Source organism: Oryctolagus cuniculus, chromosome 10 (genome assembly GCF_964237555.1).
Source record: "Oryctolagus cuniculus chromosome 10, mOryCun1.1, whole genome shotgun sequence".
NCBI lineage: Eukaryota > Metazoa > Chordata > Mammalia > Lagomorpha > Leporidae > Oryctolagus > Oryctolagus cuniculus.
This window is the reverse complement of record NC_091441.1, coordinates 35325960-35353340: the sequence shown is the minus strand read 5'-3', so window position 1 is coordinate 35353340 and position 27381 is coordinate 35325960. Positions and strand designations below refer to the sequence as shown.

At 38.6% G+C, this 27381-nt stretch overlaps 1 protein-coding gene across 3 annotated transcripts in view; it reads left to right on the top strand.

The window, feature by feature from the left end:
- Positions 1–27381, top strand: part of PIK3C3 (phosphatidylinositol 3-kinase catalytic subunit type 3) — a 151804-nt gene that overhangs the window by 60108 nt on the left and 64315 nt on the right. For all 3 annotated transcript variants that reach the window (XM_008261249.4, XM_070049904.1, XM_070049905.1), the window contains 5 exons: positions 4184–4338; positions 6567–6657; positions 14191–14258; positions 21244–21349; positions 23276–23392. In XM_008261249.4, coding sequence (XP_008259471.1) covers positions 4184–4338; positions 6567–6657; positions 14191–14258; positions 21244–21349; positions 23276–23392 — 537 coding nt within the window. The remainder of the gene's footprint in view (positions 1–4183; positions 4339–6566; positions 6658–14190; positions 14259–21243; positions 21350–23275; positions 23393–27381) is intronic.

The window sequence follows — 27381 nt, the reverse complement described above, 5'->3', positions numbered from 1 at the left end:
GATGATGGCTTAAGTGTTTTTTTTTTTTTTTTTATTGATAGGTAGAGTTATAGACAGTGAAAGAGACAGAGAGAAAGGTCTTCCTTCCATTGGTTCACCCCCCAAATGGCTGCCACTGCCGATGCTGTGCTGATCCGAACCCAGGAGCCAGGTGCTTTTTCCTGGTCTCCCCTTCGGGTGCAGGGGCACAAGCACTAGGGCCATCCTCCACTGCTTTCCCAGGCCACACCGGAGAGCTGGTTTGGAAGAGGAGCAGCCAGGACAAGAACCCGGCACCCATATGGGATGTCGGCACAGCAGGCAGAGGATTAACCAAGTTAGCCACAGCCCCTTAAGTGCTTTTGTCCCTTAAGTGCTTTTTTATGCATTTGGGTGAACCAGATTGAATTCTGGGCTCCTGGACCAGCTCTGAATGTTGCAGGCATTGGGGGAAGTGAGAAAGTAGATGAAAGATCTTTCTCTCTCTGTCACTCTTTGAAATAAATAAATAAGTCTTTTTAAAAACCCTATGTTTCTTACTGGTTTCAAATGGTCTGTCTTTCTGCTTAGAAAGTTTCTGTGTATGTGTGTGTTGGGGCCAGCATAGTGGCGCAGCAGGTAATGTTACTGCCTGCAGTGCTGGCATCCCATATGAGCACTGGTTCAAGTCTTGGCTAAAAATGGCTTCAGCCTGGCTCAGCCCTGCCTATTGTGGCCATTTGTGGAGTGAACCACAGATGGAAGAGCTCTCTTTCTGTCTTTTCCTCCTCTTCTGTCTTTTCCCCTTCTCTCTCTAATTCTGCCTTTCAAATAAATAAGTAAATGTTTAAAAAAAAAAAAAAAAAAAAAAAAGAGGGGCCCGGTGTCGTGGTTCACTTAGTTAATCCTCTTCCTGCAGTGCAGGCATCCCATGTGGGCGCCGGGTTCTAGTCCTGGCTGCTCCTCTTCCAGTCCAGCTCTGCCTTGGCCTGGGAAGGCAGTGAAGGATGGCCAAGTGCCTGGGCTCCTGAACCCGCAGAGGAGACCAGGAGGAAGCACCTGGCTGCTGGCGCTGGCTCTAGTGGCCATTTTAGGGGGTGAACCAACAGAAGGAAGACCTTTCTGTTTCTCTCACTGTCTAACTCTACCTGTCAAATAAAAAAAAATGTTAAGAAAAAAAAAAAGGAATGGGTTATGTATGTTATTACACGCTTTTTTTTGTTCTTAATTCAATTGTTCTTAATTAATGTAATTATAAGTATGCTGGTAAATTTCTTCATGATGTACACTGTGGAATCTTTTAATTCCTGTATGAACTTGATTTGCTAATATTCTATTTATCCATTTTTTTAAAAGGCATATTTCTTTGTTGTGTGGCTCAAAAGGAGAGATATTCCACATTAGAATTTAATGAGGAAGTGACATTCAAGATAGACATTGAATGAAATGTAGAATTTTCACAAAAGGAGTTTATATTCTAAGCTGAGAAAGCCAGGAGATTGAAAAATACAGAAAGAATAGAAAATATTTCACTTCAATGGGAGTGTAGGATGTACTGTGCAAGCAAAATTAGAATCCATGTCTCTAACTGAAAATGAGTATAAGAAGTGTTTCTCTTAATTCAATAAAAAATGGGAAGTCAGCGACTGATTTTTGACATGGCCCTTTGCATTTGCACTCTGAAGCATTAGAATTAACTTGTTCTTCAGAAAAATGATGATCACTATCTAGAAACAATTCCATAGCTCTGGGGAAATTTTTACTGAGTTGCCTGAGATTGAAACTTGATTTTTCTCTCTCTTTTTGGGAGGGTTTGGGATTTATTTTACTCAGATGCTTGTGTCTTTCATGCTTGGAGGAGTTTTATGTTTTTCAAGATGTGAATATATAATGAGAATACTGACTTTGTACTTACTGTTGAGGTTAATTCATTTTCATGTAAATGCAGAACAGTAAAGTTTAAATATAAAATGCCAAATGACCTACATATCAGATGGTGATAAATGACTTAAAAAGAAGAATTTTTTTTTCTGAATTTTGCCTTCCTGGGGATTTTTTAATAATATTGCAGCTTTTTTATTGCATGTGACTAAATGTTTTCTGTAATTGGGAAAACATACTGGAGATAGATTTAGCAGCATTGCTGAGGAATGTCAGCAGTGAAACTGAATTTTGTGTACCTATAAAGAAGGAGAGTACTTGTCATCAGACATATTGAATCAGTTATTTATTGCTCCTGCTAAAATGTGTTTTTTAGAAACAGAACACTGTGTAATGGTGCTTTGGTATGAAGTCACTTGATATCCTGGTCATTGTCATTGACTTATTTTATTGGGAATATTCTAAGTAGTCTTTGATTTGATTTGTAGTTATGATGAAATGTGTATTACCCTTTGTCAGTGCTTGCCTAATGATTTAAATTTTTGTTACTTTGATATAAGACATGATTTATAAAAAAGAGTGCACAAAATCCATGCATAGAGGGGTCTTTGAAAAATATATAGAAAATGTGTTTTCTGAAAAAATTGTGCATAAATTTAAAAATCTGTAGCACCAAAACAAACTTACCTTTTAACTCTGTTTTCTAATAACCTTTTGAAGTATTCTAATATTTAGTAAGGAAAAATTGGTAATTGGTAAATAGACTGTGTCACTACGTTCCATAAAATAATGGAAATAATAAAAAGTAATTAAGCAAGTAATTACAGGTGCTATAGATGTTAGAAAGGATGGGCCATGAAATATTTATAGGAGATTTAATCTTGTTTATGGGGTTAGAGAGGAGACAAGTTGAATTGGTAGTTTCAGAATTATCTAATTATAAATTTTTAAGAGATAGTAAGTGGCAATTGGAAAATAGAAGACAATTTTTAAAATATTTAAGTATTGAGAGCTTCTTCAGTTTTTAATTGTTTTAAAATTTATTTTTAGGGCCGGTGCCGCGGCTCACTAGGCTAATCCTCTGCCTGCAGTGCCGCCACACTGGCATCTAGTCCCGGTCAGGGCGCCAGATTCTGTCCCGGTTGCCCCTCTTCCAGGCCAGCTCTCTGCTGTGGCCCAGGAGTGCAGTGGAGGATGGCTCCTGGCTTCAGATCAGCACGGTGCGCCGCCGGAGCGGCCATTGGGGGGTGAACCAATGGAAAAGGAAGACCTTTCTCTCTGTCTTTCTCTCTCACTGTCCACTCTGCCTGTCAAAAAAATTATTTTTAGAAATTTTTATTAATTTATTTGAAATGCAAGAGACAGAAACAGACAGACATCTCATCTGCAGTTTCACTCCCCAAATCGCCACAAAAGCTGGTACTTGAAGCGGCCCCCATATGGTATGCTGGTCCCAATCCAAATTCTTTAAAACCTGAGCTCTCAAGGGGCCAGCATTGGGGTGTAGCAGGTAAAGCCGCTGCCTGCAGCACCCATATGAGATGCTGGCACTGCTCCACTTCCTATCCAGCTCTCTGCTGTGGCCTGGAAAAGCAATAGAAGATGGCTTAAGCGCTTAGGCACCTGCACCTGTGTGGGAGACCTGGAAGAGGCTCCTGGCTTTGGATGGTCCAACTCCGGCTGTTGCAGCCATTTGGGTAGTGAACCAGTGGATGGAAGACTTTCTCTCTCTGCCTCTGCCTCTCTGTAACTCTGCCTTTCAAATAAATAGATAAACCTTTAAAATAAAAACTGAGCTTTCAGAAAAAAAGACTAAGGCTTTTTCAAGATCCTAATTATATAAGTTCAGAAGATAAAAATTCTCTGAAAACATGAAAAATTGGAATTTCTTATGTTTTCAGCATAGAATGTGGTTTTCTGATGTATTACTGAAAAGTTATCCTTTAATTTCTTAGTTTTATTTGAACCATCTCACCTACTACATGAACACACACATATACACACATACACCCATTCCAACCCCACCCCCCCTACTTTTTGGGTACTGCTACTTCAGACAATCACTCAGTAGGTGTATACTCTGTCCATGTGCTAATCTGCAAGTTTCTTATATTAACTGATTCAATCATCATGATCCTCTCAAAGATTTATATCACAAAGTTCATTTTATAGATGAGGAAGCCATGAGGCACCATAAAGGTAAATCACTGAGTAATATGCCAAAGGAACACAGCTGAAGGATAGTAAAGAAAGCTAAAATATTGGCTTGATAGTTAGGAACAAGTTATGCCTATAATCATATTTCGTTTGCTTCTCTAATATTAGCTGATTTTTTGTTTTCCAGGATTTATTGATGTACTTGTTACAACTGGTCCAGGCTCTCAAGTACGAAAATTTTGATGACATAAAGAATGGGTTGGAACCTACAAAGAAGGATAATCAAGGCTCAGTGTCAGAGAGTGTGTCAAATTCAGGAATAAATTCTACAGATATCGATAGGTATGGATAAAGAGAAAATCTAAATATGTTCATGGAGGACTTTTTAAAAAAAATTAATAAATTTTCCCCCTTTCCAGTTGCCTTTTCCATTCTTTTTTCCTCAGATATACCAAATTGTAGAATGACTACTTTTGAAATTTTACCAATGAATGTGGCAAGAACTGTCACAGAGCACGATTGCTTTATTAGAGCACATAGTTTTGCATGCTATTCAGTTAGAATCCCTGAGTGAAGATCAACTCTTACACAAAATAGCTGTACATACTTGTCTGTTTCATATTCTCTATGCGTTCCCAGTTTTTCTTCTTAAAAATGGCAATAGCAGTACCAACTAATCTTTTAGGTTGTTTGGAGAATAAATGAATTAATATTTCCAAAGCATTTAGAAAATTGTCTTAACACATAGTGGTCAGTGTTAGCTACAGTTATAAGAAAGACAGACTAGACAGACTATATTACAGGGATCATCAAATAGTTGAATAAAACCCTTGTTTTGTTTTAGCTGTGTCACCTCTTTAGCAATTATACTTTGAAAATGTAGCACAATATTTGAATTAAAGGTCAGCTATTGAGAACAATTGAGAAGTTGCAACATTGTTCCAAGTGTCCACATACATTATCTCAAAGTTACAGACCTGTTGGACAGTGTCTATCCCTAGGAATGTAGTACTATACGGAAAGTTAACTATATTGCCCCAAGTCTTAGATTTTGCAAAGCATAGGGTAGACTCCAGGGCCCATTTTCTTTCTACATTGTCATTTTGCTTTCCATAAAATTGTAAAATTGAAATAAATAGGAGCTTTTGGGTGAAAAATACAAGGCTTAGTGATTGCAAATGGTTTTCTGAAGCTCTTAAAGTTGTTAGTGATAATACTAGATCTAGAATACAGATTTCACACATCATTTCAATCAGTTAGTACATGAGCTGAAGATTGGATTCCTGAATTTTTCCTTATGATTATGCTAATGCTATGCTTTTTCATCTGCATTTTCTTTTGAGAAGAACTGACAAACAGGAAATCTGTTTTATGAGTGGAGACCCTTATGTTTTCTCATGGTGTGTATTGGAGGCCTTTAATTTAAAATCATATGTAATAATCTTCTTTTTACTTAAGACACATAAACTGTTTTATTAATAAAAATATTCCAGTTTTATGTTATGGTAAAGCAGTAAGCCAGTAATTATATTTCCAAGTTATGGTCTGCTGATCACTTGTTCTGGATGATTTTTAGTTTTCATTTTCTTTTTTTTTTATTTGACAGATAGAGTTAGACATTGAGAGAGACAGAGAGAAAGGTCTTCCCTCCATTGGATCACCCCCCAAACAGCCGCCATGGCTGGAACTACACTGATCCAAAGCCAGGAGTCAGGTGCTTCCTCCTGGTCTCCCATTCAGGTGCAGGGGCCCAAGCACTTGGGCCATCCTCCACTGCCTTCCCAGGCCACAACAGAGAGCTGGACTGGAAGAGGAGCAACTGGGACTAGACCCCGGTGCCCATATGGGATGCCAGCGCCGCAGGTGGAGAATTAACCAAGTGAGCCACAGTGCTGGCCCCTCATTTTAATTTTTTAAATAATGTTTGAGAGGCAGAGAAGGAGCCCCTATCTGCTATTACCCAGATGGCTATAATGGTCAGGCTTGGTAGATTCTAGGTCAAGGCTGAATCAAGGAACAAGGAATTTAATCAAGATCTTCTGCCTAGGTAGCAGGAACCCAATTATTTGGGTCATCATTGATGCCTCACATTGTCTGTATAGTAGGAAGATGTAGTCTGGAGCCAGAGCTGGGCCTTGAACCCAAGCAATTGGTTATGGGATGTGGATGTCTTACCCTCCAGACCAGATGCCTCCCTCCCACCTGGTGATTTTTTAAAAAGATGAAAAAGGGAACATTATCTTACGACCAGATGTTTTGAAAATGCCGGTTTAGTGTTAAATGTGTTTTTTTTTTTTGTTTTTGTTTTCAAATCATATTACTGATGAAATCCTGCACTAACATGCAGACTTGCACATAAATCTCTAAGAGGTTGTTGCCCATAATCTTTGATCGTGTCTGGTCTTTTACCAGAACAGCATGTGACTCACGTGTTAGGCAGAACACACTTTAAGAAGTTGATGCATTGACCAGACACAATTAAGGTTAACTTGCTAAAAAATAAAAAAGTATGTCTTTTCTCATTGACAGAGTATTTTTACCACTTATGATCTTTCCTGTTACCTTTTCAGCTCCCAAATTATAACCAGCTCTATTCCTTCTGTGTCCTCCCCTCCTGCTGCATCTAAAACGAAAGAAGTCTCAGATGGTGAAAATCTGGAGGTAAGTGCAATGCTTTACAGGCTTCCTATAGGAGAGATGCCAACAGATAAGCATTTTTTGTTAGTTTTTAAAACCTTGACTTTGATTAATAAACTAAACATTACAACTTTATTAAATAACTTGTTTTATGATGCATGTGTACGACTTTTTCCTCTCAGTTTGAAGTCCCAGAGTATCCTTAATTCAAGTCATTTTATTGGTGCTTTGGGCATATAAATGGTTTCATACACACTGAAATAACTAAACTTACATATTTTATTGGAGAAACTCAGAATATTTATTTATTTATTTTTTGTTTTGTGTATTACAGAACAGATTTTTTTTTTTTTTTTTTTTGACAGGCAGAGTTAGACAGTGAGTGAGAGAGAGACAGAGAGAAAGGTATTCCTTCCGTTGGGTCACCCCCCAAATGACCACTACGGCTGGCGCGCTGTGCTGATCTGAAGCCAGGAGCCAGGAAATTCCTCCTGGTCTCCTCATGTGGACGCAGGGCCCAAGGACTTGGGCCATCCTCCACTGCCTTCCCGGGCCACAGCAGAGAGTTGGACTGGAAGAGGAGCAACTGGGACAGAATCTTGCGCCCCAACCGGGACTAGAACCCAGGGTGCTGGCGCCGCAGGCGGAGGATTAGCCTAGTGAGCTGCAGCACCGGCCAGAATATTTATTGATAACATATTTACTAATGTTACTGCAATTACCAGTCTTTGTGATTACATTGTAGAAATGTATGCCGTTGATACTAGAGTTAATACAGCTGTTTTTAACTCATACAGATAAGTAGACTCATTTTTTTCCTTTTTTTTTTAACTTTTATTTAATGAATATAAATTTCCAAAGTACAGCTTATAGATTACAATGGCTTCCCCCCCATAACATCCCTCCCACCCGCAACCCTCCTCTTTCCCATTCCCTCTCCCATTCACATCAAGATTCATTTTCGATTCTCTTTATATACAGAAGATCAGTTTAGCATACATTAAGTAAAGATTTCAACAGTTTGCTCCCACACAGAAACATAAAGTGAAAAATACTGTTTGAGTACTAGTTATAGCATTAAATCTCAATGTACAGCACACTAAGGACAAAGATCCTACATGAGGAGTAAGTGCACAGTGACTCCTGTTGTTGACTTAACAAATTGACACTCTTGTTTATGGCATCAGTAATCACCCTAGGCTCTTGTCAGGAGCTGCCAAGGCTATGGAAGCCCCCTGAGTTCACTGACTCTGATCATATTTAGACAAGATCATGGTCAAAGTGGAGGTTCTCTCCTCCCTTCAGAGAAAGGTACCTCCTTCTTTGATGGCCCATTCTTTCCACTGGGATCTTTGTTATTTTGATTGGAATTGCATTGAATATAAATTGCTTTGGGTAGTATGTACATTTAATAATAATTCTAATCCATGGGCATCAAATATTTTTCCATTTTTTATGTCTTCTATTTCTTTTCTCAATGTTTTGTAATTTTCATTGTAGAGATCTTTCACATTCTTTGTTAAATTTACCCAAAATATTTAAATTTTTTTGTAGCTACTGTGAAAGCGATTCATTTTACAGATTCTTTCTCAGTCATTGCATTGTTTGTGTATTGTGTGTTGGTTTTTTTCTTTTCTTTTTTTTTTTCTTTGACAGGCAGAGTGGACAGTGAGAGACAGACAGAGAAAGGTCTTCCTTTTCCGTTGGTTCACTCCCCAGTGGCCGCTGCGGCTGGCGTACCGCGGTGATCTGAAGCCAGGAGCCAGGTGCCTCTCCTGGTCTCCTATGTGGGTGCAGGTCCCAAGCATTTGGGCCATCCATCCACTGCACTCACGGGCCACAGCAGAGAGCTAGACTGGAAGAGGGGCAACCGGGACAGAATCCGGCGCCCCGATGGGGACTAGATGCCAGTGTGGCAGCGCCACAGGTGGAGGATTAGCCTATTGAGCCGCAGCGCCAGCCCCAATTATCTCTTTATGCAGTCTTTTGGTTCCCCCATGTATAGGATCATATCATCTGCGTACAGGGATAATTTGACTTCCTCCTTTCAATTTATACCCCTTTGATATATTTTTCTTTTTTAATGGCTCTTGCTAAAACTTCCAGAATTGTATTTAATACTAATGGTTAGGGTAGGCATCCTTTTCTGGTTCTGGGTCTTAATGGAATTACTTTTCCCCAGTCAGTAAGATGCCAGTTTTGGAATTGTCATATATTGCCCTGATTGTGTTGAAGTATGTTCCTTCTATGTGCACTTTGCTTTTATCATGAAAAAAAGTGATATCAGAATTTGACCCCTTAAATTTATTTCGGAATGTGGCCTCTTAAAGTTCCCCAGAAATCCCATCTGGTGTGCCACATGTGTTATCAGAATTTGGGGTGCCATATGGTATCACCATATGCTTATTAATAAATCTCCAATATTAATAAGCCCTTGTGGGTTCTTGCCTAATATTTAGAGAAGAATTCTAAATACTGGCATTAATGAACGAGGCAGCATGGTACATTTTAAGCTTTTTGTTAGTGTGAAAGATGCATAGGAGAGTGAGGGCTTTATCTAAGAGAGAGGGGTAAATCTGGGTTCATACTGAGTACCAGGAACCAGCCACGTGGAAGAGCATCTAGGCCCGAAAGCAAAGGGCAGTGGCCCAAAGGCCATGTGGCCTGGAGGCGCAGGGCTACAGCCAGCCCCCTACTGGCAAGAGGCCAAGGCAAGGGAAATGGAGGAAAAGGGCCAGACATACCCTGTTCCGGGCTTTTAATCCACTTTCAAAGGGGAGTGGTTAATTAACCTGATTGGCCAGTGGACACCCGGGTGTGGCCAGTTAGGGGCATGAGGTCACACAGGGGCATGGTGCAGGCATGGTCTTCCAGCTCACAACCCTAATCAATTTTAACCTGTATGCCTACCTACTTCATTCCCCACTCAGAGACTCCAACCCTTAATCCTAAGGGAAGTTGATGGATGTAGAGTCATCTCTTCTGTAACTTCTTCCTGCTTATGAGGGGCATAGTGCAGGCCCTGCCTATCCAGGGTCTGGAAGTCTCTGTCCATCCTATCCAACAAATTTATTTTGTGAGCTTGAGCAGTCTCAGTCATTGCCAACATCTATGTCCCCTGCGTGATCAGTTACTCCCAGAAGTTGAGTTCTGAAACCTAGAAGTTTGTTAATTAGCATAAGCAATACTGGAACAAAACCAATTATAAGTGGGGTGCCTCTTTAGATGAAAAGAAAATATCTTCCACATTCCCAGACAGTGGGTAGTGATAGGCTACCCTTATGTAGATTATAAACCCATTTAGCTTGAGTATAGAGAATTATAATAGAAGAATTCATTAGGTAGCTTTATCATCAATAACAGTTCCCAGAGACAATCAAGAAAGGCAGGTACAGCATGTTTGCCTTAAGGAGACAAAGGCAAAATGCTTTACTTATCCTTTTTGTTTGGAAGACGTACTTAAGGTTTCTGATTGTTTTACAAGAATAGTCATGCATGGCTTTCACATTCACCTGTGAAAACTTAAGAGGTAGAAGTTGAATCTGAATTTCACTGTGGTAGTTGCGCTCAGTAGCACCTGGTAAGATCCCTTTTATTTAAGCTGAAACTGATCTGAAGAGGATCTTCTTATGAATGGATTTTTTAGGAATTCCTAATGTTGGAGTTTTTGTTAAAAACTCCTTGATTCCTTGTAGCTCCCCTGTCCAGCACAGTGTCTATTTCAGAGGCTTTTAAGCAAACACAAGACTTACAATCCAAATCCTGGAATCCATAACAACTTTTGTAGCTACCCTTTTCAGTACAAAGTCTGCATCAGGGCCTCTTTAAAGCTACATAGAAAAGCTTGGGATCCGAATCTTGGAATCCAAATTTCATAGAATCCCGTCATCAGTAATTCCCAATACTGGAGCTTTTAGTTAGAAGCTCCTTAGTTCTCTGGAACAACTTTTGCAGCTACCCTTTTCAGTACAGAGTCTGTATCAGGGCCTCTTTAAAGCTATATACAAAAGCTTGGAATCCAAACCTTGTAATCTAAATTCCACAGAATTTTGCCATTTCCAAAAATCTCAGTTGCCTTTAAATATTTGACCCTATTTTAAATCATATGAGATAGGAATTTCACAGAGAGACATGTATCCAAGATTTTACATTTGAGGCACTTAATAAGCTTTAAAGAAATACCTAGGGACACAGGTAATGGAGCTTGACACTTAGACATAACTAGAACTGATGATGCATAATATCACACAATAGAACAAAGTAACTCTTTGGGATCTAGTTTTACCATTAATGTTAATACTGTAGCTCTTTTGAGAACAGAGGTCCTACATGGGAAGTTAGTACACAATGACTCCTTAAAATTAGAGAACAGGGTTCCTGGTTGTAGAGTTAGCAAAGGGGAGCAGTGCCAGAAGGTTGGGTATATATAACAGTTACGTCGTGGTTTTTGGCCATTAAATCAAGTGAATTTTACTTAAAAAGTTTGAGACATATTGGTGAGACATGTTGGTGGCTTGAACTGTGGTGGTTTACACTGGGGAGTGCTGATGAGGATTGGATTTTCCAAGTTAAGTTCAGAGTATTATTTTACATACCACCTATGGTTCAAACTTTTTGGTTAGAAGTAAAAATAGTTTTATGTAGTTTTGATATTTCTCTTATGACTGATGAACCCGTCTGCTATTACTCCATCATTAACTCTTATGTTTTCTCAACTGAATAGTTTCTTAAAGGGTTCAGATAATCTAAGCTATCTCAGAAAGGAGAGAGGATCAATTTGAGTGATGTTTTCCTCTGTCTTTCCATAACCCCAGTGCAGTAATAATGTAGTATAAACAGTACCTTAAGTTGATATGTGACTAAGCTGAAGTCTCTTTTTGTCACAACATGAGATACCATCATTCTTGTCTTCTCCCAGACAACTGAACCACATTGTATGTCTTTCATTTCTATGTGTTTTAGGAGACTCTTATCATATGTGTCTACCCCAATATGGTAAAGAAGGGGGAAACTCAAATCTTATTGTCCAAAAATTGTCATATTTCATAAATTCCATAGGTTTTTGAAAAAAAGGTATTTTCAACAACTTGTAGACACAACATGGTACATAGCTGTAGAACAAGACTATCGGGGCTGGGGCTGGGGCTCACTTGGTTAATCCTCCGCCTGCAGTGCCGGCATCCCAGATGGGCGCCGGGTTCTAGTCCCGGCTGCTCCTCTTCCAGTCCAGCTCTCTGCTGTGGCCCAGGAGGGCAGTGGAGGATGGCCCAAGTGTTTGGGCTCCTGCACCTGAATGGGAGACCAGGAGGAAGCACCTGGCTCCTGGCTTCGGATCGGCGTAGCTCCAGCCGTAGTAGCCATTTGGGGGGTGAACCAACGGAAAGAAGACCTTTCTCTCTGTCTCTCTCACTGTCTATAACTCTACCTGTCAAAAATAAATAAATAAATAAAATGGAACAAGACTATTAATTGTGTTATGGAAGTCTTTTGACCCTTCCAGTTGTGAGTTTTTGTTGCTAATTTGATCTAAGAAAGAACTAGGATGAATTCCTATGTATGATGGCAGAATTCACAATTCCTTCATGTGTTTCTGTTGATGTTTGCTTTAAATATTTTGAAGCTCTTCTGTTAAGTGCGCTTTCAAGTAAATCGAATCTTTTTTTTTTTTTCAAGATTTATTTATTTAATTTGAAAGGTGATTTACAGAGAGTGAGGAAGAGACAGAGAGAGAGATTCTATCCAATGGTTCACTCACCAAAGGACCGCAACAGCCAGGGCTGGACCAGGTAGAAACCTCATCTGGGTCTCCCATCTTGGTGCAGGCCCTTGGTGCAGGGCCAAGCTCTTGGCTCATTTTCCTCTGCTTTTCAGATTGGATTGGATTGGATGTGGAGCATCCAGGACTTGAACTGATGCCCGTATGGGATGCTGGCTCCACAGGCAGCAGTTTAACCTGCTGCACCTTAGTGCCAGCCCCTAAATTGAATCTTTTATTACTATTTAGTCATCCTCTTTATGTATAATACTACTTATGCCTCAAAGTCTGTTTAGTCTGATTTAATAGAGCTTTGTCTTGATTAGCATTCACTGGCTTACTTTTTTTTTTTTTTTTTTAAGATTTTTTTTTATTTGAAGGCAGAGTTACAGACAGGCATAGAGAGAGAAAGGACTTCATCCACTGGTTCACCTCTAGATGGCCACAATGGTAGGAGCTGTGCTGATCTGAAGCCAGGAGCTTCTTCTGGGTCTCCCACACGGGTGCATGCCCAAGGACCTGGGCCATCTTCCACTGCTTTTCCAGACCATAGCAAAGAGCTGGTTCGGAAGTGGAGCAGCCGGTACTAGAACCGGCAGCCATATGGGATGTTGACATCACAGGCAGCAGCTTTACCAGCTGCACCACAGCACCAGCCCCTCACCACTATTCTTTTTTCTCTTACTTGTCATATAAAAACCGTTTTCATTTTGCCTGAAACACATTTTTTAAATTGTTTAAAAATTTGAAAGTATGGTTTATTCAAACTGAGTGTTATAGTATATATTTATTATCTCATAATTTTAAAACATAATTCTCTCCTATTTATGTTCTGTAAATAGTTTTATGAGGAAAAAAGTAGAGTGTCAAAATGAAACATGTGTTTTCTGTATATATACAGACTTCCATTGTTTATCTGACAGGTGTTTGTTTCAGAGTTCATATTTCAAAATGTAGTTCTCTCACATCTCACATTACCCCTTGTCCAGCTCTTCCTCTTCAGTTTTCATCTGTGACATAACAAATCAATGCATTTCCTGAATCTGGAAATTTTATAGTTACTGTCAATTCATTTCTGTCCCCCTGTACTTCCTCTTCATCAGCAGGTCCTGTTAATTATATTTGCAAAAAAAATTTTTATTGTCTTTTCTTCATCTCTGCTTTCACTGTTCACTCTTTGAGATACTTATAATAGCATGTTAACTGATCTCAGGTCTGCACTTCTCAAAGCGGCTCAACTCATTTTCATAAAATGAAATCACATCTTCTCACTCTCCTTTCAAAGATCTTTCATTGGGTATGTGTTACTTTTAAAATAAAATCCATACTTAATATGATCTGAAAGGTTTTGCAAAATTACCTTCACCTATCTTTTTAGTCTCTTACTTTGATGTTCACTATATGTTAGCTACATTGAGCACTTTTAAAATCATTGTTGTAAGCCAAGCCCAGAGCCTTTGTACAGTTTCATTTTAGACTTGCATAAATGTCATGTCCCCGTTGCTGCCTTGACACGCCAATCTATGATTTCTGTAACTATTGTCTTTTACTAAATTAAGATCTAGGAAGACAAGAAGCTATAAACTGTGTTGTTCTAAACTTTTACATAATGCCTGGTTTAGAATAAATTTTGGATGAATGGAGGGAGGGATAGGTAGATAGATGAAAATTTGCATTGTCATATAAAATGTACAGGTGAAAGCTAATAGGCAAACATAGATTATTTACTCACCTATCCCGTTAATATTAAACAGCAGCATATATTCATTTATATGTATATACCTTTCTTTTATTTTTTTCAGCAAGATCTGTGCACCTTCTTGATTTCAAGAGCCTGCAAGAACTCAACACTGGCTAATTATTTATACTGGTATGTGAAAATAATTTTCTGCTTACTTTCTTACTGCTCTTAAGACTCTTTAGTCCTGTAAATATCAATTTAAAATAAGATACAAGCAGTCATCAGAAATCTACATAGCGTGTGTCTATCTGCTTTGCTTAACAGTTGTATTCATGGAAATGCTTGTTACCACCACTGTTTCTCTTCTCTTTCCTAACTTTCCAGGAGCTAAAATTTAACTGGGTAGAGTAATGAAGTCTTTCAATTTTGTGTCTGTTTGATTTTATGCTATTAAAGTAGTATGCATACTGCACAGTCCTTCAGGAGAATATATTTCACATTATTTGCTAAAATGGAATCATGTGAAGATAGAAAGTTGGAATTCAGTTACCTCATCTCATTTTAAAGATGAGGCAGCCACACTGTAAGTGAACTTGGTAGAACCTGATGGGAATTAGATCATTTACCTACCACTTTGCCATTTGTAGAATACCTGCAGTGACCCTTTCTTATTTATCTCTCTGAAGTTAAATGGGACAAATATAAATATCTGTTTCACATGAGAACAGTGTCCTTATTGAGTTGAAAGAAAGAAACCAAAGCACAGGGAGGCTAACTGACATCCTGAGAAGTAGTTAATGTGAAGCATGGCTGCCTTTATCTGTCACAGAATTCTAAAGGGCAAAAGACAAGTAGCTTACGGCCCAGTGAGAAATATTTTGGTTCAGTAAAGAATAGCACTTGGATGAAATACTAGATCAGTGATTCTTATGCAGTATTATAGAGTGACAAAGTGCAGAGCCAGCTGGATAGGTACTCCCAGAAGCCTTCTTTACTTTTGGAAAAATACTTAAAACTAAATATCACCTTACACATTTCTTGAATAGTTGAGATTTTTCAGCTGTAGAAATGTTCTCTGAACTAATAGGTGCAAATTAATAGATATCCATACTGAAGCTCAGTTTTTTAAAAAGTAAGGTGACATTTTGCCTAAGATGAGGAAATTAAGCAAACGTCTATGTTATTGATTTGGAGAAACTGTCCTGTGAGTCAAATTAAGCTTTAACTTCATTTCCTACTTTCCAAAGGTAATGTTATTTTGGATATTTCCTCTCTCAAGAAGTAGGTAACTAATCTGAACACTCTTGTAACACAGTTGCTCATTCTTTATATTAATAGTGTTTGTTTAGTTTAAGCCTCTATGGTCGTATTTATACCAAGTGAAAACCACTATTAACAGTCTTAACTAAATCAGTCATTTAACCACTCTTTGGTTGTTGCCCCACCCACCCTATTGGCTTTAGTATTGTGAAGAAAAATAGTTACCTGCTTCTGTTAGCAGTTTGATATTCATAAAGCTATATTTATTTCACAATAAATTTCAATGTATTCTTGAAAATACACCCACAGAATATTTTGACTAATCACTAATTTTCCTTTGATAATTTTACTTTAAAAAATATCATGTTGCAAATTTGTTACTGTTTCCTTTTAATATAACATCTTGCTTCCTAAAGGTTTTTTTATTCCAATATAAATTCTTAAGTGTATATCTATTCATGGATATTGTGGAAAAATATTCTCAGGAAAATCCAAGTAAATATTCAAAAGAAAATAAAGGAAAAAATGTGTGGGACACATTCCCAAGCTTTTGAGTAACTACTTTTAAGCTTCTTGGGTATTTTAAAATTAAAATTTTATATATTTGAATAGTTCACTAAAAATTCCTTTATAGTTATTTTGTTTCCTTGAAATAATCATGAAAAGTTTTCCCTGGCTCTAATTTTAGGTTTTTGTATTCAGTTTAGTAAGAATGGTATGTGTATACAATGATGATTTGGTGTTTTGAAATTATGTATTCTCTGCATTTGATGTAGACAAGATTTCATTGTAAAATCTGTAATTTGTTTTGATAGAATCTTGGATCTCTTATTTCAAGTAGGAAGAGTTTTGAAGTTATTCTGAAAGCAGTTGAACAAGAGAAAACCTATTTGATGTACAGTTTCCAACAAGGCAACTGTTTCTGTTCAGAAAGTATACTTGTTTTCTCTAAATATAATAAGCGAAATGCAGCCCTAGTTCCTAGTCTTATAAACATTCCATCAAATTTAGATTTGATTTGTGTTTTCCTTCTGTATCTCTGATTCATTGAAGCAATCGCATGTGTTATATCTATTCATTCTCTAAGGGGTAATTGTTTTTCCCATATTTATAACCTATATATTATGTATTCAGAAATACTCCTGGGGAGAAAAGCTATTGATGTGGACTCCTGACTTTGGTAGATTTTGCTTTTGTTAATGTAGGATAGTAATATGGGAAATAATTTTAAATAGTTGGTTTAAAATGATCATTCTCTTTTTCAGTGTGGATAGAATAGTATAAACATATTAAATGTATTAATGTAAATGAATCTTGATCTGAGCTTACTTTGTTATAAGAAATGTATTAAAATGTAAATTAATTGATTGTGTTATTTCTTGTTGAACATTTTGAATTTCCTTTTCCATTTGTTCCCTTTCCAGTGATTTAAACAGAATTTCTGCTGTAGCTAAATCCTTAGGGGCCTGTAGTTGTGCAGACAATCCTTTTAAAATGAATAGTGTCAACCTTTTAAACCACAGAAGGGAGTTATAGTCTCCAATCTATAAAATGTTGGGCATCAGAATCCATAAATCGTTCCAGTTTTTTTTTTATTTTTATAGCCATTCCAGTGTGTTGAAATTGAAAGTAAACTTTGGATGCTTTGACATGTTTTCTATAACTTTTAAGACCTTTCAAGGTAATAAAGGTTATTTACTCCGCAAAATAAAATTGCCAGGAAACAGTAGCCCACTGATGTCATCTTACAATGAGTGCCTAGACAATTTTGTCTGCATTTCTACTCTGAGGTGACAACCTTTAAGATTATACCTTAGAGTGCTTTATAGAATCTAGTTTATTGGTATGAACAGAGAACACAGAAATAACTGAAATCCAGGCCTTTTGGTCTTGATCTAACCTTGTCTTTCATTTTGGGAAATGACCCTGCCATTTTTATTTTAGGTGGACTGTTTCTTTGCAGTAGAACTTTGACCTGAGTGGTGTTGGAAGGTGGTTGATACTTGACCCTTATGAGCATCAACATATACCTTCAATCCCAGGAAATAACAGTAGACACAGTGTTTACTTGGTGGTCATGAAAACCTTAGCTCAGCACAGAGACCTGCATATTGTAGTCATCCACCTGTTTGTTTCTTGTTTTTTAAATTTATTTGAAAGGCATAATGACAGAGAAAGTGGAAGAGGAAGAGATAAGTCTTCTGCTGGTTCACTTCAAATGGCTGCAGTGGCTGAGGCTGTGCCAGGCTGAAGCCAGGAGCCTGAAATCTTTATCTGGGTCTCTCATGCGGGTGGCAGGGACCTAAATATGTGGGCATCTTCTGCCGCTTTCTAGGAATATTAACAAGAAGCTGGATTGGAAGTGGAGCAGCTGGGGCATAAACCAGATCTCCAGTATGGGATGCTGGTGTCACAGATGATGGCTTAACCCAGGATGCTACAGTGCCATCTCCCTTTATGTTTATTTGTAAATGAGTTTCCTGCATAAATACACAAGCAAATAAACTGGCTGTATACTAAGGTAACAGTTAATCAAGGACTTTAACTGAAGGGAAGAAAATTATAGATTGGATTTGAGTAAGACCTTATTGCCAGCTTTATAGCTTAGAACCACTGTCTTTTTGACATTCTTACATGTTCTCCTGAAATTATCCCCCAAACTAGAATCCCATGAATAGGAAATCAGAATTTATTTCTAAACAGCTCACTACCCTAGAACAGTGCTGTCCAATAGACCCTTCTGAAACCATGGAAATGATCTTCAGTACTGTCCAGGTGACTCTGAGCACTCGAAATGTGGGTGATGTGATAGAGTAACTAAATTTTAAATTTTATTTCATTTTAATTAATTAATTTAAATAGTCATATATCTAGTAGTGGCTTTGGAAGTCCTAGAAGGCATTCTTGACTCAAGATGCAGGAATGCCTTCTTGAAATTTTGGTTTAGAGCTCTTGTTCTATGACTTTATGGAAAATTCTGGGTTATACAAGTTTGGGAGCTGTTGGAAGACTACTTACCATGGTTCAGCATGGCACTGGAAAGTAGGGAAGCAAAGGCTTCCAACCCCTTTTATCACCTATCAACCTTTGGAATGCTTTTTGCATCATCATCATGGATATGTGAGGTTACTGATAGTGCTCAAGAAATAGTGCCTGGCATTAGTTTCTTTATAACCTATGAAGGATGCCAAGAGTTAAGCCTGTGAAACAGTGGCAAACAGGGAAACATTAACTGCATGAGTTGTGTGAGAGGTGGTCTCTTCTAGGAAGTTGTGGAAGAAAGAAGTTGTTAGAGTCCATACAGACTTCCTTGAGAGACAGACAGACAGTCAGCTGTACTTGAAGAATCAGGAGACTATGGAAGGATGAGAGTACTTGTAGCCAATACTGCAACATGAGCAAAAGCAGAGGGCTTCTGAAGAATATTAGGAAATTGACCTGACTGAAGTGAGTGCATAAATTGAGGATAGTGGAAATTTCAAACGGAAGTAGGGGCCACAGAAATTATTTTAAAATAATAGAAAACAGGGAACCATTGATGTTTTTGTTAGTATAGACAGAACATTATGAATGTATTTTGAAGAAGAAAACATTTATATTGATAGTATTGAGCAAAAAATTAGTTTCTTTTTAGAGTTGGAGAGGCCAAGGAAGTAGAATCTGCTATTTGATTCCAGATAGAGCCGGATAAGTACAGAACTATTGTAAAAAGCATTGGGAAATCCAAAAGGTCTAGTGACTAATTGAATATACGTGTTTGAGGCAGGGGAGTGTGAGCTAAGTTTGGCTGTAGCTGCATGGATCACCAAGCATCAACACAGGTTTTAGATAGGCTTTGCATTTTCTGGTTTGGCTGCAGCCCTGTCTCTCTTTTTTTTTTTTTTTTATAGTAAAGTGATTGCATTTTATATTTTCAGCCTCAATGTATGGGATATTGATACCTTCAGCAGAGGTAGAAAAAAATCCAAGTTAGCATGATAAGTTCAGTATTACACATGTTCAATTAGAAATGACAAACAGGGCCAGCATTGTGACATAGTAGGTTAAATCTCCACCTGAGATGCCAGCATCCCATATGGGTGCTGGTTCGAGTCCTAGCTGCTCCACTTCCAATACAGCTCCCTGCTGATGTGTCTGGGAAAGTGGTAGAAGATGGTCTAAGTGCTTGGACCCCTGCACCCATGTGGGAGACCTGGAAGAGCCTCAGGGATCCTGGCTTCAGCCTGCCCCAGCCCTGGCTGCTGTGGCCATTTGGGAAGTGAATCAGCAGATAGAAGATCTCTTTCTCTGTCTCTTCTCTTTCTGGAACTCTGCCTTTCAAGTAAACAAAATAAATCTTAAAAAAAAAAAAAAATGACAGTATCTTGAATAGAGGTTCTGGAGCTTGAAACTGTAGTGGATGAATGTAAAAACCAGCCATATAATGAAATTCAAAATTAGAAGTTAGATATTAAAAAAAGGGATATATATATATATATACATACATACATATCTAAACATATACATACATATCTAAACATATACAAACATATTTATTTATATTCATAATTAAGAATTATCAGTATTGAGATACTAAGCCCACACAACCTAAGTTTTGTTATTGATAAAGCAAGCAAAATTGTTTTTTTTTATGATCCTTTGTAAGCAGTTTAAAGATTTACATGATGGGGTTGGTGCTGTAGGTTAATCCTCCACGTGTAGCACCGGCATCCCTTATGGGGGCCGATTCTAGTCCTGGCTGCTCCTCTTCCAATCCAGCTCTCTGCTGTAGCCTGGGAAAGCAGTAGAAGATGGTCCAAATTCCTGGGCCCCTGTACCCGCATGGGAGACTGGAAAGAAACATGTGGCTCCTGGACTCAGATTGGTGCAGCTGCGGCCATTGTAGACATTTGGGGAGTGAACCAGCGGATGGAAGTCTTTTCTCACTTTCTCTCTCTCTCACTGTCTATAACTTCACCTCTCAAATAAATAAATAAAATCTTAAAAAAAAAAAAGATTCACAAGATAGAATTTGTTTAAAAAAATGAAATAAAGCAGAGCAGTAAACACTGATAATGTTTATAAGGTATTGCTTATATGATTTTTGTAATTATATAAGTAGTTTAGGCTTAAGAAAATAAGATTTATTTAACTCTCTAACAATTTTATAATAGAAAATTTAAAGATTATATATGGAATTTCGGTAAGTGGGAGAATTGGATAAGAAAGGAAAAACAATTTAAATTTTCTCATTACATATCTATAAAGTGAGAGTTCTTATTCTTTAGTTAGACTTTTGAGCTTACTTGACTTTTGGGATTATAAGTACCTCATAAAGTACAAAGAGCAAATTCCTGTTTTGATGGCAAAACTTTTAGAAAATTTAGGGTATTGCACAAATTAAAGTCTTACTAATGTTAATTTACCTTTTATTGATGATGGTATATGTCTGCCCTTAATTTTTCACTTTTTTTACAAAAAGATTTATTTATTTTTATTTGAAAGGCAGATTTATAGATAGAGATATCTTCCATCTGCTGGTTCACTTCCCAGATGGCCACAACAGCCAGGGCTGGGCCAGGGCAAAGCCAAGAGCCAGCGGATTCTTCTCCGTCTCCCAGCTGGGTGGCAGGGACCCAAGGACTTGGGCCTCTTCTGCTGCTTTCCGAGGTGCATTATCAGGGAGCTGGATTGGAAATTGAGCAATCTGAATTTGAACTGGCACCTTTATGGAATGCTGGCATTCAGTGGCAGCTTCCCCACTACACCACAGCACTATCCCCTAATTTTTCACTTTTGAGAGGGTTATGATTAAGTGTATTATATTATTTCCATTAAATTATTTTTGCAAATGACAAATTAATCCGTTTTAAGAAAATGTTTAATTATTTACAAAACAAATTTTTTTCATGTGTGACTTAAACATATTTTAAAGGTATGTTATAGTGGAATGTGAAGATCAAGATACTCAGCAGAGAGATCCAAAGACCCATGAGATGTATTTGAATGTAATGAGAAGATTCAGCCAAGCATTGCTGAAGGTAACCGTTTAATGTGAGGAATGATTTGCTGTTGTGCATGAGTCAAATTGTGCTGCCGCCCGTTTTGGTGCACCTCATGAGCTAAGAATGGCGTTTACATTTTTAAATAGTTGAAAGTCAATCACTGGAATAATATTTTGTGATGTATGGAAAGTATTCTGAACATCAAATGTCAGTCTTCTTAAATTATTGGAACATTCTCATTTTCAAATTGTCTATAGCTGCTTTTGTACTACGATAGCAGTTGGATAGTGTAAAAAGAACTGTATGGCCAACAATGCCTAAAATACTTACTTTGGCCCTTTATAAAAAGTATATTTAGCTCTGATTTAATGAAAGAAACATGGGACAGTAAAATAGGAAGATTTGGTTTTTTACTTCCCATTTTATTTTCTCTTCAAGTTTTAAGTACGACTTCAGAAATCTGGCAATGGTTATTTATAGGTACTTTCTTTTTTTTTTTTTTTAAGATTTATTTATTTTTTGAAAGTCAGAGTTACACAGAGAGAGGAGAGGCAGAGAGATTTTCCATCTGCTGGTTCACTCCCCCAGGTGGCCACAATGGCCAGAGACACAGAGAGAGATCTCCCTTCTGCTTGTTTACTCCTCAAATGGCTACAGTGGCCAGTACTAGGCCAGACCAAAGCCAGGAGCCTAGAACTCCATCTTGGTCTTCTGCATGGGTGGCCAGGGCCCAAACGCTTGGGTTTAACAAGGAGCTGGATTGGCCGGCGCCGCGGCTCACTAGGCTAATCCTCCGCCTAGTGGCGCCGGCACACTGGGTTCTAGTCCCGGTCGGGGCACCGGATTCTGTCCCGGTTGCCCCTCTTCCAGGCCAGCTCTCTGCTGTGGCCAGGGAGTGCAGTGGAGGATGGCCCAAGTGCTTGGGCCCTGCACCCCATGGGAGACCAGGAAAAGCACCTGGCTCCTGGCTCCTGCCATCGGATCAGCGCGGTGCGCCGGCCGCAGCACGCTGGCTGCGGCGGCCATTGGAGGGTGAACCAACGGCAAAGGAAGACCTTTCTCTCTGTCTCTCTCTCTCTCACTGTCCACTCTGCCTGTCAAAAAAAACAAAAAAAAAAAACCAAAAAAAAAAAACAAGGAGCTGGATTGGAATTGGAGCAGCCAATACTGAATCAGTGCTCACATAGATGCCATTGTCAAAGGCAGCTGCTTAACCCACTGCAGTACAACGCTGGCCCCTGATTCTGCCACTTTATATATCTAGCATATTTCTGGAGACATCATAGGTCTTCAGATGTTTATTGAATCAGTGAATGAATGCATTTTAGTAAAAGGAATCCTTCTCATCACATGATTATATGGAGGGGAAAAAATGCTGTTGAAGATAGCCGTGGCTCACTTGGCTGATCCTCCGCCTGCGGCATCGGCACCCTGAGTGCTAGTCCTGGTCGGGGCGCCAGTTCTGTCCTGGTTGCTCCTCTTCCAGTCCAGCTCTCTGCTGTGGCCCAGGAAGGCAGTGGAGGATGGCCCAAGTCCTTGGGCCCTGCACCCCATGGGAGACCAGGAGGAAGCACCTGGCTCCTGACTTCAGATCGGCGCCGGCTGCAGCGGCCTTTGGTGGTGGATGAACCAATGGAAGGAAGACCTTTCACTCTGTCTCTCTCTCACTCTCTCTCACTGTCTAACTCTGCCTGTAAAAAAAAAAAAAAAAAAAAAAAAAAAGATTGTCCAGTATTTGCTGAAACTCAAATAAAATTCTATTGTGGGTGGATTGGTGGTGGGTGGGTAAGATAGCAAGTTTCTCATTAATCTTGAGTCAAAATAATTAATCTTTCTCAATTTCACTTTGTATTAGAAGTTTACAGCTATTAGAAGACTTAATAAAGATCACCCCCACTATGAAGGGAATCTTGATCATTGTATTACATACAACTAATTTCCCATTACTTTGATTCCCTTCAGGGTGATAAATCTGTCAGAGTTATGCGTTCTTTGCTGGCTGCTCAACAGACATTTGTAGATCGGTTGGTGCATCTAATGAAAGCAGTGCAGCGTGAAAGTGGAAATCGTAAGAAAAAGGTAAGCTTATGGGGTATGCTTTCTGTTTATGATCTACAGTAGTTTGACATCATGAAATAGCGAGTTTTGACTTTTGCCTCTTTGGGTTGATATATGAATTTCTCTTACCATGTTATACTATTAGGAGCACTTATTAAAAGTGCTGATTATGTACAGAATGCTGCTTTGTGAGTTTACACGTACTGATATATTTAATCCTTACAGCAACCTTGCATAAATTAGGTACTTTTATTATTGCAGTTGTCAGGAAAGGACGCATAGAGAGATTAAATAATTTGTACAGTGTTAACACAACTAGTAAGTGTCGGGGTTGGGATTTGTACCTACGTTTTTTGTTATTTTTAATTTATTTGAAAGGCAGAGCGAATGAGACAGTGAGATCTTCTGTCTGCTGGTTAATTCCCTACATTTCTGAAACAGGTAAGGCCATGCAGGCCTAGAACTCAATCGAAGTTTCCCACATAGGGTAGCAGGGACCCAGCTACTTGCTATCACCTGCTACCTCCCAAATTATTAATAAGAAGGAAGGTGGAATCTGATATGGAGCTGGGACACAAACAAACATTTTGATAAGTGATATGGGTGTCCCAATTGGCACCTTAACTGCTGCCTAAAAAATCTTGCCCTGGTACTCAAATATTATGAGTCCTTATTTTATCTGGAGTACTTTGCTGGCTCTCATTTTAATTTTAGTATATAAGAGTATAATATATTTGATGTGGAACAGACCTCTGGAAATCATTTAGAAAGTTTTCAGATGGGGCAGGTTCTGTGATGTAGTGGGCAAAGCTGCCATCTGCAGTGCCAGCATCCCATATGGGCACAGGTTCTAGTCCCAGCTGCTCCACTTCCAATCCAGCTCTCTGCTATGACCTTAGAAAGCAGTGGAAGATGGCCCAGGTCCTTGGGCCCCTGCACCCACATAAGAGACCTGAAAGAAGCTCCTGGCTCCTGGCTTTGGATCGGCACAGCTCTGGCCATTTCTACCATTTGGGGAGTGAACTAGTGGATGGAAGACTTCCCTCTCTCTGCCTCCTTTCTCTGTATAACCTTGACTTTCAAACAAATAAATAAATAAATCTTAAAAAAATGTTTTCAGATAAAAAAGGTTTCAAAGTGACTTGTACAAGGTTGTGGAGCTGAAGCCAGGAGCTTCTTCTGGGTCTCCCACGTGGGTGCTGGGGCCCAAGGACTTGGCCCATCTTCTACTGCCTTCCCAGGCCATAGCAGAGAGCTGGATCAGAAGTGGAGCAGCCGTGACTAGAACCAGCACCCATATGGGAGACCAGTGCTTCAGGCCAGGGCTTTAACCTGCTATGCCACAGCACCAGCTCCTTATAGGTACTTTCAATATAACTTGAGTTTTTGTTCCTTCAACAGTTGAGGCCCTGATGTTTTTCTTTCAGCAGTGTCACATTTCAGCCAGCAGATGGTGCAAGGGCAGTGAAAAGAATTTCTGTGACTTTGCTACAGAACTAGTTCATAGCAGCTTTTATCTGATGTTTCATTTTCAACTTCTAAAAATTTAAATCAAAGCCTGTTAAACACGTTAGGACTAAGCTTTTATATAGTTCACAGAGCTTCTTAACATCAAACTGATGGGCAAATAAGCCCTTAATCCTCTTCTAATTTGGATTCTCTAATTTATGGCCTGTGTTACTCTGTGAAGACATTTCAGTCTCTCTGAGCTTACATTTCCATTCTTTGAAATAAGAATGTAACATTTGTCCAGCTGCCCTTACCAGGGTAATAGGGGAGATTAAATTAGAAAACATAATATTTTACGGATTGGGAATCAATACGTAAGACTTCATAGTGTTTTAGGACAAATTTTATTCTTGGCTAATTACATATTGTGGTGCTATTTGAATATTTTCTTCACTTTTAGATAGTTTTTAATTCTTTGATGATTGTGTCTTTGTTTCAAATAAATAAATCTTAAAAAAATGTTTTCAGATAAAAGAAAGTTTCAAAGTGAATTGTACAAGGTTGTGGAACTGGTTGTCAGTAACAACACTGGCTTTGCATCTCTTCGCTTGATCTTTCCTTCAGCTGTGAGGCTTCCTCTTGATGAGTAGTATAGATGACTACTGCTCTTCATGTGTCATTGTTTAAGATGAGTAGCTTAAGTGATATGAAGGGTGTCTGTCTTGGTGACCTTTGTAAAACAACACAAGTTCTCCAGACTTGTCAGAGGAAACTTAGAAGAGGAAAAGAAGAATTAAGCCACAAGTTCAGGGATCAAGCAAGGGATCAGTTCTGAAGAAATGTCAGTAGAGATATTTACAAGGACTAATGTTCACAAGATTAGAGAGGGAGGAAAAGGTTATAGATTAAAATGGTCTTTTTAACTTTTTTAAAGGTTGATTTATTTATTTGAAACACAAAGTTACAGAGGGAGAGAGAGAGAGAAAGAGAGAGAGAGAGAGAGAGAGAATATCTTCCATCCCCTGGATCACTCCCTAAATGGCTGCAATGGCTGGAGCGGAGCTGATCTGAAGGCAGCAGCCAGGAGCCAGGTGTTTCTTAGCAGAGTCTTCCACATGGGTGCAGGGGCCCAAGCACTTGGGCCATCTTCTGCTTTTATACACACAGATACATGAGAAATGCACTCTGGGACCATAGAGAAATGCAAAAATGGCTCCCTGCTGTCATTACTTGCATTATTACTAGAAATACTAAATGACTATAGTAAATTAAGCATTCCTAACCTGAAAACCCAAAATCAGCAATGTTGTGAAATCCAAAATTTTTGGACCTCTGACATAGTGCCACAAGTCTGATGGTTCAATGTATGCAAACTTTGAGAATAAAAGTATTGCATAAAATTGCCTATAGGACATGTAGATAAAGTATGTATAAAACATAAATGAATTTTGTTTTTAAAGTTTGGTTTCATCCCTAAAATTGTTCTATATGCATATATGCAAATATTCTAGAATCTGAAAAATTCTGAAATCTGAAACACTCTGGTTGCAAGCAGAGTACCAATAATTCAAAATCATATGTAGCACTTTTCAGTCTTTCATAATTAATTTGGGAGAGATATACATGTATCATAGTGGGTACAACAATTTTTAGATTCATAACTGTTTGATCCCTGAGTTAAATACTGAATGAAACAAATGTTGGCTTCATTTTAGGAAAAATTCTTTTTTTTAAAGATTTATTTATTTATTTGAAAGGCAGAGTTACAGAAAGAGGAACAGATTGGGGGTGGGGGGGGAGAGGTCTTCCATCCACTAGCTCACTCCCTAAAAGGCCACAAAGGCCAAGGCTGGGCCCATCAAAATCCAGGAGCTTCCAGATTTCCCACATGGATAGAGGGACCCAAGCACCTGGGCCATCCTCCACACCTTCTCAGGCACATAAGCAAGGGGCTGGGTTGTAAGGGGAGCAGCCAGGTTTCAAACCAGCACCCATATGGGATGCTGGCGTCATAGGTGGCAGCCTGACCCACTATGCTGTATCACTGGCTCTCAGAAAAATTATTTTAGAAGTCTCTGAATCTAGGTATTTGAGTTCTAATAAAAATGCTTTTTCCATAAACGTTTTAAAACAATTTTAAACAATTTTAAAACATTTTCTTTTTAATGCTATGAGTTATCTCTTTTCATTATGGGATTTTTTTAAAGGAATATTACTCATTTATTCTATGAACAAGAAATATGTATGGCATGCCTAATGAGCGCTTAACGCCTTTTTAGACTCTGGGGGACTATAAAAATCTCTTCCCTATGGTGCTTACATTGATGTTGGAGAAAAGAGAACACATTATATTTGAGTAAAATATAGAGGGTGCTGGAAAACATTGCTTGCTATGGAGAAAAACAAAGCAGCAATGGGTAAAGAGAGTGCTTACATCAAGTAGTATGGCAGTTCACTTCTCAATTTCATGATTGGTGAAGGCCACTCTGAGTACTTGTTCTTAAGCTGGTAAGGGAGCAAACTACCTTTCTAGAAGAGATTATTTCAGCCAGAGGGACTGC